Here is a 13,697-nt window from a genome sequence, read left to right as displayed (position 1 = left end):
GAAAGGTAAAATGGTAACGGTCCTTTCCAGAGGAAAGGTAACATGGTAACGGTCCTTTCCTCTGGAAAGGTAAAATGGTAACGGTCCTTTCCTCTGGAAAGGTAAAATGGTAACGGTCCTTTCCTCTGGAAAGGCAAAATGGTAACGGTCCTTTCCTCTGGAAAGGTAAAATGGTAACGGTCCTTTCCTCTGGAAAGGTAAAATGGTAATGGTCCTTTCCTCTGGAAAGGTAAAATGGTAACGGTCCTTTCCTCTGGAAAGGTAAAATGGTAACGGTCCTTTCCTCTGGAAAGGTAAAATGGTAACGGTCCTTTCCTCTGGAAAGGTAAAATGGTAACGGTCCTTTCCTCTGGAAAGGTAAAATGGTAACGGTCCTTTCCTCTGGAAAGGCAACATGGTAACGGTCCTTTCCTCTGGAAAGGTAACATGGTAACGGTCCTTTCCTCTGGAAAGGCAACATGGTAACGGTCCATTCCTCTGGAAAGGTAAAATGGCAACGGTCCTTTCCTTTGGAAAGGTAAAATGGTAACGGTCCTTTCCTCTGGAAAGGTAAAATGGTAACGGTCATTTCCTCTGGAAAGGTAACATGGTAACGGTCCTTTCCTCTGGAAAGGTAACATGGTAATGGTCCTTTCCTCTGGAAAGGTAACATGGTAACGGTCCTTTCCTCTGGAAAGGTAAAATGGTAACGGTCCTTTCCTCTGGAAAGGTAAAATGGTAACGGTCCTTTCATCTGGAAAGGTAAAATGGTAACGGTCCTTTCCTCTGGAAAGGCAATATGGTAACGGTCCTTTCCTCTGGAAAGGTAACATGGTAACGGTCCTTTCCTCTGGAAAGGTAACATGGTAACGGTCCTTTCCTCTGGAAAGGTAAAATGGTAACGGTCCTTTCCTCTGGAAAGGTAAAATGGTAACGGTGCTTTCCTCTGGAAAGGTAAAATGGTAACGGTCCTTTCCTCTGGAAAGGTAACATGGTAACGGTCCTTTCCTCTGGAAAGGTAAAATGGTAACGGTCCTTTCCTCTGGAAAGGTAAAATGGTAACGGTCCTTTCATCTGGAAAGGTAAAATGGTAACGGTCCTTTCCTCTGGAAAGGTAAAATGGTAACGGTCCTTTCATCTGGAAAGGTAAAATGGTAACGGTCCTTTCCTCTGGAAAGGTAAAATGGTAACGGTCCTTTCATCTGGAAAGGTAAAATGGTAACGGTCCTTTCCTCTGGAAAGGCAATATGGTAACGGTCCTTTCCTCTGGAAAGGTAAAATGGTAACGGTCCTTTCCAACATTTAAACGGTTTTGAAATAAGTCGACCAGGCAAACGACTAAAATCAAACAATTAGCATAAATCTGTTCATGTTCATACAAATATTTACACATGTTAAGTTTGCTGAAAATAAACGCAGTTGACATTGAGAGGATGTTTCTTTTTTTGCTGAGTTTATATGCACGCACCACTTTTCCGTTGTTAATTTTGAATTTTTTGAAACAAGTTATTTTTCCATGTCCATTACATGAAATCCAAATAAGAATCCATTTAAATTACAGGTTGTAATGCAACAAAATAGGAAAAACACCAAGGGGGTGAATACTTTTGCAAGGCACTGTAAACGGCCATGTACTCTAATAATCTCCACCCGGCACAGCCAGAAGAGGACTGGCCACCCCTCATAGCCTGGTTCCTCTCTAGGTTTCTTCCTAGGTTTTGGCCTTTCTAGGGAGTTTTTCCTAGCCACCGTGCTTCTACACCTGCATTGCTTGCTGTTTGGGGTTTTAGGCTGGGTTTCTGTACAGCACTTTGTGACATCAGCTGATGTAAGAAGGGCTTGATAAATACATTTTATTGAAATATATGCATTAATATGTTAATATTTTTTTCATAAATATCAAAGCAGACTTGATTGGTCACGTCCACAGGATACACCATGGGTAAAGGGTACAGTGAAATGATTGGTTGCATTCGTCAACAACGCAGTTATACAAAGAAATACACGCAAGATAAAAAAAGACACTAAGATCAATATCAGGACCAATCACTGAACGGGATACTGGTGACAGTTGAATGTAGAGCTTCATGTATTACACCAATCATTAGGAATGTTGTACTTACAGAATGTAGGTGATCACGCCAACACTCCTGGAACAACAATATGGATTATTAAGCGACAGACATATAGAGATATATACAGAGCCTTATACACTGAGTCAACTAAATATTAGGAACACCTTCCTAATGTGGAGTTACACCCCCTTTTCCCCCGTCAAAAAAGTCTTTATTTGTCGGGGGACTCTACAATGTGTCAAGTGTTCCTTTTGGGTGGTGGACCGTTCTTTATACACACAAAAGAAACAGCAGTGTTGCAATTCTTGTGCTTCCCGTATGTATCAAGATGTATCCACCATGCAAAAGGACATCCAGCCAACTTGAAACAGCTGTGTGAAGCATTGGAGTCAACATGGACCAGCATCCCTGTGGAACGCTTTGGACACCTTGTAGGGTCCGTGCCCCGACCAATTGAGTCTGTTCTGAGGGGGAAAAGGGGAAGCAACTCAATACTAGGAATGTGTTCCTAATGTTTTGTATACTCAGTGCATGTATGCATGTGTGTGTGTGTATATATATATACATACACTATCTAAATATAAAGTACATCTGTCTCTCACCACATGTCTGCCTCCAGGCCGAGCGGTTCATAGTTGACTACCTCTGGAGCTGCAAGAGTTAAAAGACACACTATTAAGCCAAAAACACTGAGCCTAGAATGTAGGGTATTGTGTGTGTGTGTGTGTGTGTGTGTGTGTGTGTGTGTGTGTGTACACACACTACCGTTCAGAAGTTTGGGGTCACTTAGAAATGTCCTTGTTTTTGAAAGAAAAGCACATTTTTGTCCATTAAAATAACATCAACTTGATCAGAAATACAGTGTGGACATTGTTAATGTTGTAAATGACTATTGTAGCTGGAAACGTCTGATTTTTATGGAATATCTACAGAGGCCCATTATCAGCAACCATCACTTCTGTGTTCCAATGGCACGTTGTGTTAGATACTCCAAGTTTATCATTTTAAAAGGCTAATTGATCATTACAAAACACTTTTGCAATTATGTTAGCACAGCTGAGAACTGTTGTTCTGATTAAAGAAGCAATAAAACTGGCCTTCTTTAGACTAGTTGAGGATCTGGAGCATCAGCATTTGTGGGTTCGATAACAGGCTCAAAATGGCCAGAAACAAAGAACTTTCTTCTGAAACTCATCAGTCTATTCTTGTTCTGAGAAATGAAGGCTATTCCATGTGAGAAATTGGCAAGAAACTGAAGATCTCGTACAACGCTGTGTACTAGTCCCTTCACAGAACAGCGCAAACTGGCCCTAACCAGAATAGAAAGAGAAGTGGGAGGCCCCGGTGCACAACTGAGCAAGAGGACAAGTACATTAGAGTGTCTAGTTTGAGAAACAGACGCCTCACAAGTCCTCAACTGGCAGCTTCATTAAATAGTACCCGCAAAACACCAGTCTCAACGTCAACAGTGAAGAGGCGACTCCGGGATGTTGGCCTTCTAGGCAGAGTTGCAAAGAAAAATCCATATCTCAGACTGGCCAATAAAGATAAAATATTAAGATGGGCAAAAGAACACAGACACTGGACAGAGGACGATTGTAAAAAAGCGTTATGGACAGAGAAATCTAAGTTTGAGGTGTTCGGATCACAAAGAAGAACATTCATGAGACGCAGAAAAAATGAAAAGATGCTGGAGGAGTGAACCATCTGTCAAGCATGGTGGAGGCAATGTGATGGTCTGGGGGTGCTTTGGTGGTTGACGCCATCTGTCAAGCATGGTGGAGGCAATGTGATGGTCTGGGGGGGCTTTGGTGGTTGACGCCATCTGTCAAGCATGGTGGAGGCAATGTGATGGTCTGGGGGGGCTTTGGTGGTTGACGCCATCTGTCAAGCATGGTGGAGGCAATGTGATGGTCTGGGGGGGCTTTGGTGGTGGTAAAGTGGGAGACTTGTACAGGGTAAAAGGGATCTTGAAGAAGGAAGGCTATCACTCCATTTGCAACACCATGCCATACCCTGTGGACGGCGCTTAATTGGAACCAATTTCCTCCTACAACAGGACAATGGCCTAAAGTACAGCTCCAAACTATGCAATAACTATTTAGGGAAGAAGCAGTCAGCTGGTATTCTGTCTATAATGGAGTGGGCAGCACAGTCACCGGATCTCAACCCTATTGAGCTGTTGTGGGAGCAGCTTGACCGTGTGGTACGTAAGAAGTGCCCATCAAGCCAATCCAACTTGTGGGAGGTGCTTCAAGAGGCATGGGGTGAAATCTCTTCAGATCAACAAATTGACAACTAGAATGCCAAAGGTCTGCAAGGTCTGTAATTGCTGCAAATGGAGGATTCTTTGACGAAAGTTTAAAGGACACAATTATTATTTCAATTAAAAATCATTATTTATAACCATGTTATAAATCATTATTTATAAACGTTATCAAATCAAATCCTATGTATTTATAAAGCCCTTCTTACATCAGCTGATGTCACAAAGTGCTGTACAGAAACCCAGCCTAAAAGCCCAAACAGCAATGCAGGTGTAGCAGCACATATGTTTTTCATTATGTTTTCATGGAAAACAAAGACATTTCTAAGTGACCCCAAACTTTTGAACAGCAGTGTATATATATATATATATGGGTATTTGATGTTAAACTGAGCTGACTCGCTGGTCAAACGATGAACATAACACAGTACATACATGCAGACAACTCACACACACACACACACACACACACACACACACACACACACACACACACACACACACACACACACACACACACACACACACACACACACACACACACACACACACACACACACACACACACACACACACACACACACACACACGGCTGTGGTGCACTTGGTTCGCCGGATAGACTGACCTACAAATTCCGGGGTGCCAAATATGTTTTTGAAATCATTGCCAAAATCGATCTTGTGTGCCAGACCGAAGTCGATGAGCTTGATGCGAGGATGGGCCACAGCTCTGTTCAGTAACATAATGTTCTCTGGCTAGAGAGAGAGAAGGGAGGAAGAGGGGGGGGGGCATTAAACATGGAAACAACATCCCATAAAGTAAAGCCTCTCTAGGAACCAGCAAGTGAGAGAGGGTGTGAGAGAGAGAGAGAGAATGTGTGTGTGAGAGAGAGAGAGAGAGATGGTGTGTGAGAGAGAGAGAGAGAGAGATGGTGTGTGTGTGTGAGAGAGAGAGATGGTGTGTGTGTGTGAGAGAGAGAGAGAGATGGTGTGTGTGTGAGAGAGAGAGAGAGAGAGAGAGAGAGAGAGAGAGAGAGAGAGAGAGAGAGAGAGAGAGAGAGAGAGAGAGAGAGAGAGAGAGAGAGAGAGAGAGAGAGAGAGAGAGAGTGAGAGTGAGAGTGAGAGTGAGAGTGAGAGTGAGAGAGAGAGAGAGAGAGAGAGAGAGAGAGAGAGAGAGAGAGAGGGACTACATTCCAGAGCCACAATGCCTCCTTCGGCAGACTATCTTGACTCCTGACTTAATCCTTTAAAAGCTCTTTAGACCAGCAGGTTAAAGAATGAATGGGGCTGTTAGACTGGGAACAGAAGAGACAGGACTGGAATCAGATTGAATGAATGGCTATTAGACTGGGAACAGAAGAGACAGGACTGGAATCAGATTGTCCCTGACAGAAATGGCTCCAGGTAGATGTAATGGTATTATTTACATTTACATTTAAGTCATTTAGCAGACGCTCTTATCCAGAGCGACTTACAAATTGTGGAGTATGTAGGAGTAGTGTATCTGACATGTTAATGTGAGTGTAGCGAAATGCTTGCTAATATGGTGGATGAGTAGTATTATGCAATATGTGTAATATGAGTACAGTAGTATTCAGTCATTTGAGTAGTGTTCAGTAGTATGAGTAGTATTATGTAGTATGGGTAGTATGCAGTAGTATTATATAGTATGTGTAACAGTCAGTAATATGAGTAGTATTAGTAGTATTATATAGTATGTGTAATATTCAGTAACATGAGTAGTATTAGTAGTATTATATAGTATGCGTAGTATTGCGTAGCATGCATAGTATTATATAGTATGTGTAGTATGAGTAGCATGACATATTATGAGTAGTATTATGTAGTATTACGTAGTTTTATATATCATGAGTAGTATTACATATTATTAGTAATATTACATAGTATGAGTAGTGTTACATAGTATGAGTAATATTACATAGTATGAGTAGTATTACGTTTTATGCGTAGTATCACGTTGTATGCGTAGTATTATATAGCATGGGTAGTATTATGTAGTATGGGTAGTAGTATGCATTATGTGTAGTATTATATAGTATTACGTAGTATGAGTAGTATTATGTAGTATGCGCAGTATTATGCTGTGCGAGTAGTATTATGTTGTATGTGTAGTCGAGTGTGTGGTATGAGTAGAATTATATAGCATGGTTTGTTTTATGTAGTACTATGTAGTATGTGTAGTATTATATAGTATGAGAAGTATTGTGTAGTATGAGTAGTATTATATAGTATGCGTAGTATTATGTGTAGCATGAGTTGTATTATGTTGTACGAGTAGTATTATATAGTATGATTGGTATTATATTGTATGTGTAGTAGTATGTGTAGTATGCATATTATTATGTAGTATGTGTAGTATGACTGGTATTGTGTAGTATTATGTAGTAGGCGTAGCATGAGTAGTATTATGTGGTATGAGTAGCATTGTGTAGTATGTGTAGTATTATGTAGTACGTGTAGGTGAGTCGTATTATGTAGGGTAGTATGTGTAGTATTAGTAGTATGTGTAGTATTAGTAGTATGTGTAGTATTAGTAGTATGTGTAGTTAAGGGATCATGTGACTCAAGCTGTCCTATAGTGTAGACCATGTTCATTCTTGAGTTTTTGGGGAAGCGTGTTTAAATGATCACATTCCACAACATCGACTGATTTGAAATTGACCTGATCCGGACCCTGATGTCGTCCACCACTAACAACCGGTGAGTGATGGTGATGATGGATGTTCCGGCTGGAGACAGGCCAGAGAGCCATGTGTGATAAAAGCTCTGCCATTGATTAGTTGTGTCTGGTTTTAGTGCAGAGCAGAGTGGAGAGGACAGAACACATCACTGGAGTGGCCCTTGTAGCTATGTGTGTGTGTATGTGTACCTTGAGGTCAAAGGGTGTGTATGTGTACCTTGAGGTCAAAGGGTGTGTATGTGTACCTTGAGGTCAAAGGGTGTGTATGTGTACCTTGAGGTCAAAGGGTGTGTATGTGTACCTTGAGGTCAAAGTGTGCAATGTGTTTGGAGTGCAGGTAGCAGACTCCGTCCAGAATCTGTTTGAGGAACTCTGTAGCCTCCTCTTCTGTTAGGGACTCCTTCTCTGCTAGCAAATTAAACAGTTCTCCACCGGCCACCCTAGAGGAGAGGAGGAGGAGAGGAGGAGATCTTAGACAATACCTACTGTAGATACAATAAGCTAACAGCAGGCACTTCTATCAACCTAAGGCTTACTTCATACCAACGAGTGGGCAACAACACATCAGTGCCATGAAGAAGGCAGGTGACAAAACTAGCACATCTTTCAGTGACACCGGAGACGGCGTCATCGTGGCCGTGGCTGCCGGACCGCTGGTCCTTTTCCTCGCGAGGAGGCGAGAGCAGAAGTACAGTAATGCATGAAGACAACCCTTCACCAGACATGTAGATGAATGTAGACAACCCTTCAGAGTCTAGAGAGATGGAGGCCATGTAGACAACCCTTCAGAGTCTAGAGAGATGGAGGCCATGTAGACAACCCTTCAGAGTCTAGAGAGATGGAGACCATGTAGACAACCCTTCAGAGTCTAGAGAGATGGAGACCATGTAGACAACCCTTCAGAGTCTAGAGAGATGGAGACATGTAGACAAGCCTTCACCAGAGTCTACACTGGAATATATTACCTTTGGCACAGCTTATTTGACACATATATTGCCTTTTATAAAACATTAGCGAATCACTGAGTAATGATTCAGTGAAGTGGCACTACTTGGGTCCAGGCCAAAAGTTGTGCACTACACAGGACCTAGGGCTCCATTTGGGATGACGACATGGTGCTCTCAGACTGGTGACTGGTATAGGACCTAGGGCTCCATTTGGGAGGACGACATGGTGCTCTCAGACTGGTGACTGGTATAGGACCTAGGGCTCCATTTGGGATGACGACATGGTGCTCTCAGACTGGTGACTGGTATAGGACCTAGGGCTCCATTTGGGAGGACGACATGGTGCTCTCAGACTGGTGACTGGTATAGGACCTAGGGCTCCATTTGGGATGACGACATGGTGCTCTCAGACTGGTGACTGGTATAGGACCTAGGGCTCCATTTGGGATGACGACATGGTGCTCTCAGACTGGTGACTGGTATAGGACCTAGGGCTCCATTTGGGATGACGACATGGTGCTCTCAGACTGGTGACTGGTATAGGACCTAGGGCTCCATATGGGAGGACGACATGGTGCTCTCAGACTGGTGAATGGTATAGGACCTAGGGCTCCATTTGGGAGGACGACATGGTGCTCTCAGACTGGTGACTGGTATAGGACCTAGGGCTCCATTTGGGATGACGACATGGTGCTCTCAGACTGGTGACTGGTATAGGACCTAGGGCTCGATTTGGGATGACGACATGGTGCTCTCAGACTGGTGACTGGTATAGGACCTAGGGCTCGATTTGGGATGACGACATGGTGCTCTCAGACTGGTGACTGGTATAGGACCTAGGGCTCCATTTGGGATGACGACATGGTGCTCTCAGACTGGTGACTGGTATAGGACCTAGGGCTCCATTTGGGAGGACGACATGGTGCTCTCAGACTGGTGACTGGTATAGGACCTAGGGCTCCATTTGGGAGGACGACATGGTGCTCTCAGACTGGTGACTGGTATAGGACCTAGGGCTCCATTTGGGAGGACGACATGGTGCTCTCAGACTGGTGACTGGTATAGGACCTAGGGCTCCATTTGGGAGGACGACATGGTGCTCTCAGACTGGTGACTGGTATAGGACCTAGGGCTCCATTTGGGATGACGACATGGTGCTCTCAGACTGGTGACTGGTATAGGACCTAGGGCTCCATTTGGGAGGACGACATGGTGCTCTCAGACTGGTGACTGGTATAGGACCTAGGGCTCCATTTGGGAGGACGACATGGTGCTCTCAGACTGGTGACTGGTATAGGACCTAGGGCTCCATTTGGGATGACGACATGGTGCTCTCTCTCAGACTGGTGACTGGTATAGGACCTAGGGCTCCATTTGGGAGGACGACATGGTGCTCTCAGACTGGTGACTGGTATAGGACCTAGGGCTCCATTTGGGATGACGACATGGTGCTCTCAGACTGGTGACTGGTATAGGACCTAGGGCTCCATTTGGGAGGACGACATGGTGCTCTCAGACTGGTGACTGGTATAGGACCTAGGGCTCCATTTGGGATGACGACATGGTGCTCTCAGACTGGTGACTGGTATAGGACCTAGGGCTCCATTTGGGATGACGACATGGTGCTCTCAGACTGGTGACTGGTATCGCAGGTCACTGTAGTGACTACATTGTTGAGGTCTCCCCCTAATAAAAAAGTATTTCCTCTGAGGATGGAAACAGGAATCAGGAACAGGACCCAACTGCAGAGGAAGCTGTGACAGGATAATAACACACTCAGCCAATCACAACACAGCGTTCAGTCACTTGACCACAATTTGCCAAAACAACAGTTTTTTTTTGTTTTACACTGGAACCGACTGGATATAGTGACTGGATATAGTGACTGGATATAGTGACTGGATAAGGTGACTGGATATAGTGACTGGATATAGTGACTGGATATAGTGACTGGATAAGGTGACTGGATAAGGTGACTGGATATAGTGACTGGATATAGTGACTGGATATAGTGACTGGATATAGTGACTGGATAAGGTGACTGGATATAGTGACTGGATAAGGTGACTGGATATAGTGACTGGATATAGTGACTGGATATAGTGACTGGATATAGTGACTGGATAAGGTGACTGGATATAGTGACTGGATATAGTGACTGGATATAGTGACTGGATATAGTGACTGGATAAGGTGACTGGATATAGTGACTGGATATAGTGACTGGATATAGTGACTGGATAAGGTGACTGGATATGGTGACTGGATAAGGTGACTGGATATAGTGACTGGATATAGTGACTGTATATAGTGACTGGATATAGGGACTGGATAAGGTGACTGGATATAGTGACTGGATATAGTGACTGGATAAGGTGACTGGATAAGGTGACTGGATATGGTGACTGGATAAGGTGACTGGATATAGTGACTGGATATAGTGACTGGATATAGTGACTGGATATAGTGACTGGATATAGTGACTGGATAAGGTGACTGGATAAGGTGACTGGATATAGGGACTGAATAAGGTGACTGGATATAGTGACTGGATATAGTGACTGGATATAGTGACTGGATATAGGGACTGGATAAGGTGACTAGATATAGTGACTGGATATAGGGACTGGATATAGTGACTGGATATAGTGACTGGATATAGTGACTGGATAAGGTGACTGGATATAGTGACTGGATATAGTGACTGGATATAGTGACTGGATAAGGTGACTGGATATAGGGACTGGATATAGGGACTGGATAAGGTGACTGGATAAGGTGACTGGATATAGTGACTGGATAAGGTGACTGGATATAGGGACTGGATATAGTGACTGGATATAGTGACTGGATATAGTGACTGGATATAGTGACTGGATATAGTGACTGGATAAGGTGACTGGATAAGGTGACTGGATATAGGGACTGAATAAGGTGACTGGATATAGTGACTGGATATAGTGACTGGATATAGTGACTGGATATAGTGACTGGATATAGTGACTGGATATAGGGACTGGATAAGGTGACTAGATATAGTGACTGGATATAGGGACTGGATATAGTGACTGGATATAGTGACTGGATATAGTGACTGGATAAGGTGACTGGATATAGTGACTGGATATAGTGACTGGATATAGTGACTGGATAAGGTGACTGGATAAGGTGACTGGATATAGGGACTGGATATAGTGACTGGATATAGTGACTGGATATAGTGACTGGATAAGGTGACTGGATAAGGTGACTGGATATAGGGACTGAATAAGGTGACTGGATATAGTGACTGGATATAGTGACTGTATATAGTGACTGGATATAGGGACTGGATAAGGTGACTAGATATAGTGACTGGATATAGGGACTGGATATAGTGACTGGATATAGTGACTGGATATAGTGACTGGATATAGTGACTGGATATAGTGACTGGATATAGGGACTGGATATAGTGACTGGATATAGTGACTGGATAAGGTGACTGGATATAGGGACTGGATAAGGTGACTGGATAAGGTGACTGGATATCGGGACTGGATAAGGTGCCTGGATATAGGGACTGGATATAGTGACTGGATAAGGTGACTGGATAAGGTGACTGGATATAGGGAATGGATATAGTGACTGGATATAGTGACTGGATATAGTGACTGGATATAGTGACTGGATAAGGTGACTGGATATAGTGACTGGATAAGGTGACTGGATAAGGTGACTGTCAGGATGTATAAAACAGGGTTGTGCTCAATTCATAATATAAAATGCCTCTTCAATTCCAATTAAATTATTGAAGTAGCAAACAGGATACAGAATTGCAATTCTAATTTGAATGAAAGGAAATTGAATTGAAAGAAATTCAAAGGCCTCTACTATTCTATATTAGGTGTAGTCTATACAAATATACATATTATAAAACATTCATATAAAAAGGTGATGAAACACCTGATTTTCAGGACAAACTTAAATGCACACCAATATCCCGTTATTATTTGGGATACTCAAGGAGTGTCTGTCTTACATCGATAGAATGAGCATTAATAACCTAGTTACCATCGGTAAAGTTGTCGGTTTCATTTAGGGACCGGGGAGAAAACGCAATAACTCCAAAACACTGGAAAGATTTAGGGACCGGGGAGAAAACGCAATAACTCCAAAACACTGGAAAGATTTAGGGACCGGGGAGAAAACGCAATAACTCCAAAACACTGGAAAGATTGATCCTGTGCAACATGTCCCAATGTCATCAGTTTGACCGGTTTCAAGGAAATGAAAAGCTGGGAAAACGATGAAACACGTTTCTGATAAGACTTCAGTTGGTATTGGGTGCATTATGTGGTTGAAATACTGTCTGCTTGGATAACAGTGTCAAAGATAACACGTTATCTCTTGGTAGAAGCCCTGGTAGAAACAGCACCTTCCACTGGTCTTTGGCAGAGATTATTGTAGTGGTACTGATGTGGTAACGTTTACGATGTAGTCAATGCAGATTCACAGTGCTTAGCTTAGACTTGTAATAGATTCTTCAAGCCAGAGAGTCCAGGTTAAAGCAGCCCCAAACATAACCTTAACCATAACACTAGTTCACAAACTGGTTCTGATGAGAAAGCACCCCTAACTATGGCCTCAACCTTGATCTGTAACCAGTCTGGTCAGGGGGGGTCGGGGCATCATGGGGGGTTGGGGCGTCAGGGGGGTCGGGCGTCAGGGGGGTCGGGGCGTCAGGGGGGTCGGGCGTCAGGGGGTCAGGGGGGTCGGGGCGTCAGGGGGGTCGGGCGTCAGGGGGTCAGGGGGTCAGGGGAGTCGGGGCGTCAGGGGGGTCGGGCGTCAGGGGGTCAGGGGGGTCGGGGCGTCAGGGGGGTCGGGCGTCAGGGGGTCAGGGGGGTCGGGCGTCAGGGGGGGTCGGGCGTCAGGGGGTCAGGGGGTCGGGGCGTCAGGGGGGTCGGGCGTCAGGGGGTCAGGAGGGTCGGCGCGTCAGGGGGGTCAGGGGGGTCGGGGCGTCAGGGGGGTCGGGGCGTCAGGGGGGTCGGGCGTCAGGGGCGTCAGGGGGGTCGGGGCGTCAGGGGGGTCGGGGCGTCAGGGGGGTCGGGGCGTCAGGGGGGTCGGGCGTCAGGGGGTCAGGGGGGTCGGGGCGTCAGGGGGGTCGGGGCGTCAGGGGGGTCGGGGCGTCAGGGGGGTCGGGGCGTCAGGGGGGTCAGGGTACTCACAGTTCTAGTATGAGGATGACATCAGTCTTGTTCTCGAACACGTCGTGTAGCGTGATGGTGTTAGGATGTTGAATCTCCTTCAGAATGCTGACCTCCCTCTCGATGTCTTCCCGGGTCACGCCACGCCGGCTCGACTTGCTCCGTCGCTTACGGATGAACTTAGCGGCATACTCCAGGCCAGAGCTACGCTCACGACATTTCTTTACCACCGCAAACTGACCACTGCAGGACAAGGGGAGAGGAGATGGTCAAAGAGTTAGACAGATAGAAACAGACTGTTCACATTGAAATTAGTCTGAGCTCAGTTATAGTCTCAGCTATAGTCTCAGTTATAGTCTCAGCTCAGTTATAGTCTCAGCTATAGTCTCAGTTATAGTCTCAGCTCAGTTATAGTCTCAGCTATAGTCTGAGCTCAGTAAGTCTCAGTTATAGTCTCAGCTCAGTTATAGTCTCAGCTCAGTTATAGTCTCAGCTATAGTCTCAGTTATAGTCTCAGCTCAGTTATAGTCTCAGCTATAGTCTG

The 13,697-nt window shown here is 44.7% G+C and overlaps 2 protein-coding genes across 2 annotated transcripts in view; one reads left to right on the top strand and one right to left on the bottom strand.

The window, feature by feature from the left end:
• Positions 1 to 13,388, bottom strand: part of dapk1 (death-associated protein kinase 1) — a 125,515-nt gene extending 112,127 nt beyond the window's left edge. The window contains exons 1-5 of the mRNA XM_038984572.1: positions 13,175 to 13,388; positions 7,322 to 7,460; positions 4,946 to 5,075; positions 2,657 to 2,705; positions 2,103 to 2,129 (exon numbers count right to left, since the gene is read on the bottom strand). Coding sequence (XP_038840500.1) covers positions 2,103 to 2,129; positions 2,657 to 2,705; positions 4,946 to 5,063 — 194 coding nt within the window. The 5' untranslated portion in view covers positions 5,064 to 5,075; positions 7,322 to 7,460; positions 13,175 to 13,388. The remainder of the gene's footprint in view (positions 1 to 2,102; positions 2,130 to 2,656; positions 2,706 to 4,945; positions 5,076 to 7,321; positions 7,461 to 13,174) is intronic.
• LOC120039047 (glycine-rich cell wall structural protein 1.0-like) lies at positions 12,640 to 13,182 on the top strand. Its single transcript, XM_038984574.1, has one exon. The coding sequence runs from the start codon at positions 12,640 to 12,642 to the stop codon at positions 13,180 to 13,182; it is 543 nt and encodes a 180-aa protein (XP_038840502.1).
• Positions 13,389 to 13,697: the final 309 nt, after the last annotated feature.

This window comes from Salvelinus namaycush, unplaced genomic scaffold (genome assembly GCF_016432855.1).
Source record: "Salvelinus namaycush isolate Seneca unplaced genomic scaffold, SaNama_1.0 Scaffold249, whole genome shotgun sequence".
NCBI lineage: Eukaryota > Metazoa > Chordata > Actinopteri > Salmoniformes > Salmonidae > Salvelinus > Salvelinus namaycush.
This window is presented reverse-complemented; position numbering and strand designations above follow the sequence as displayed.

Coding starts and splice junctions, on each gene's coding strand:
- LOC120039047 (XM_038984574.1), top strand. CDS start 12,640: ATGGGGGGTTGGGGCGTCAGGGGGGTCGGGCGTCAGGGGGGTCGGGGC.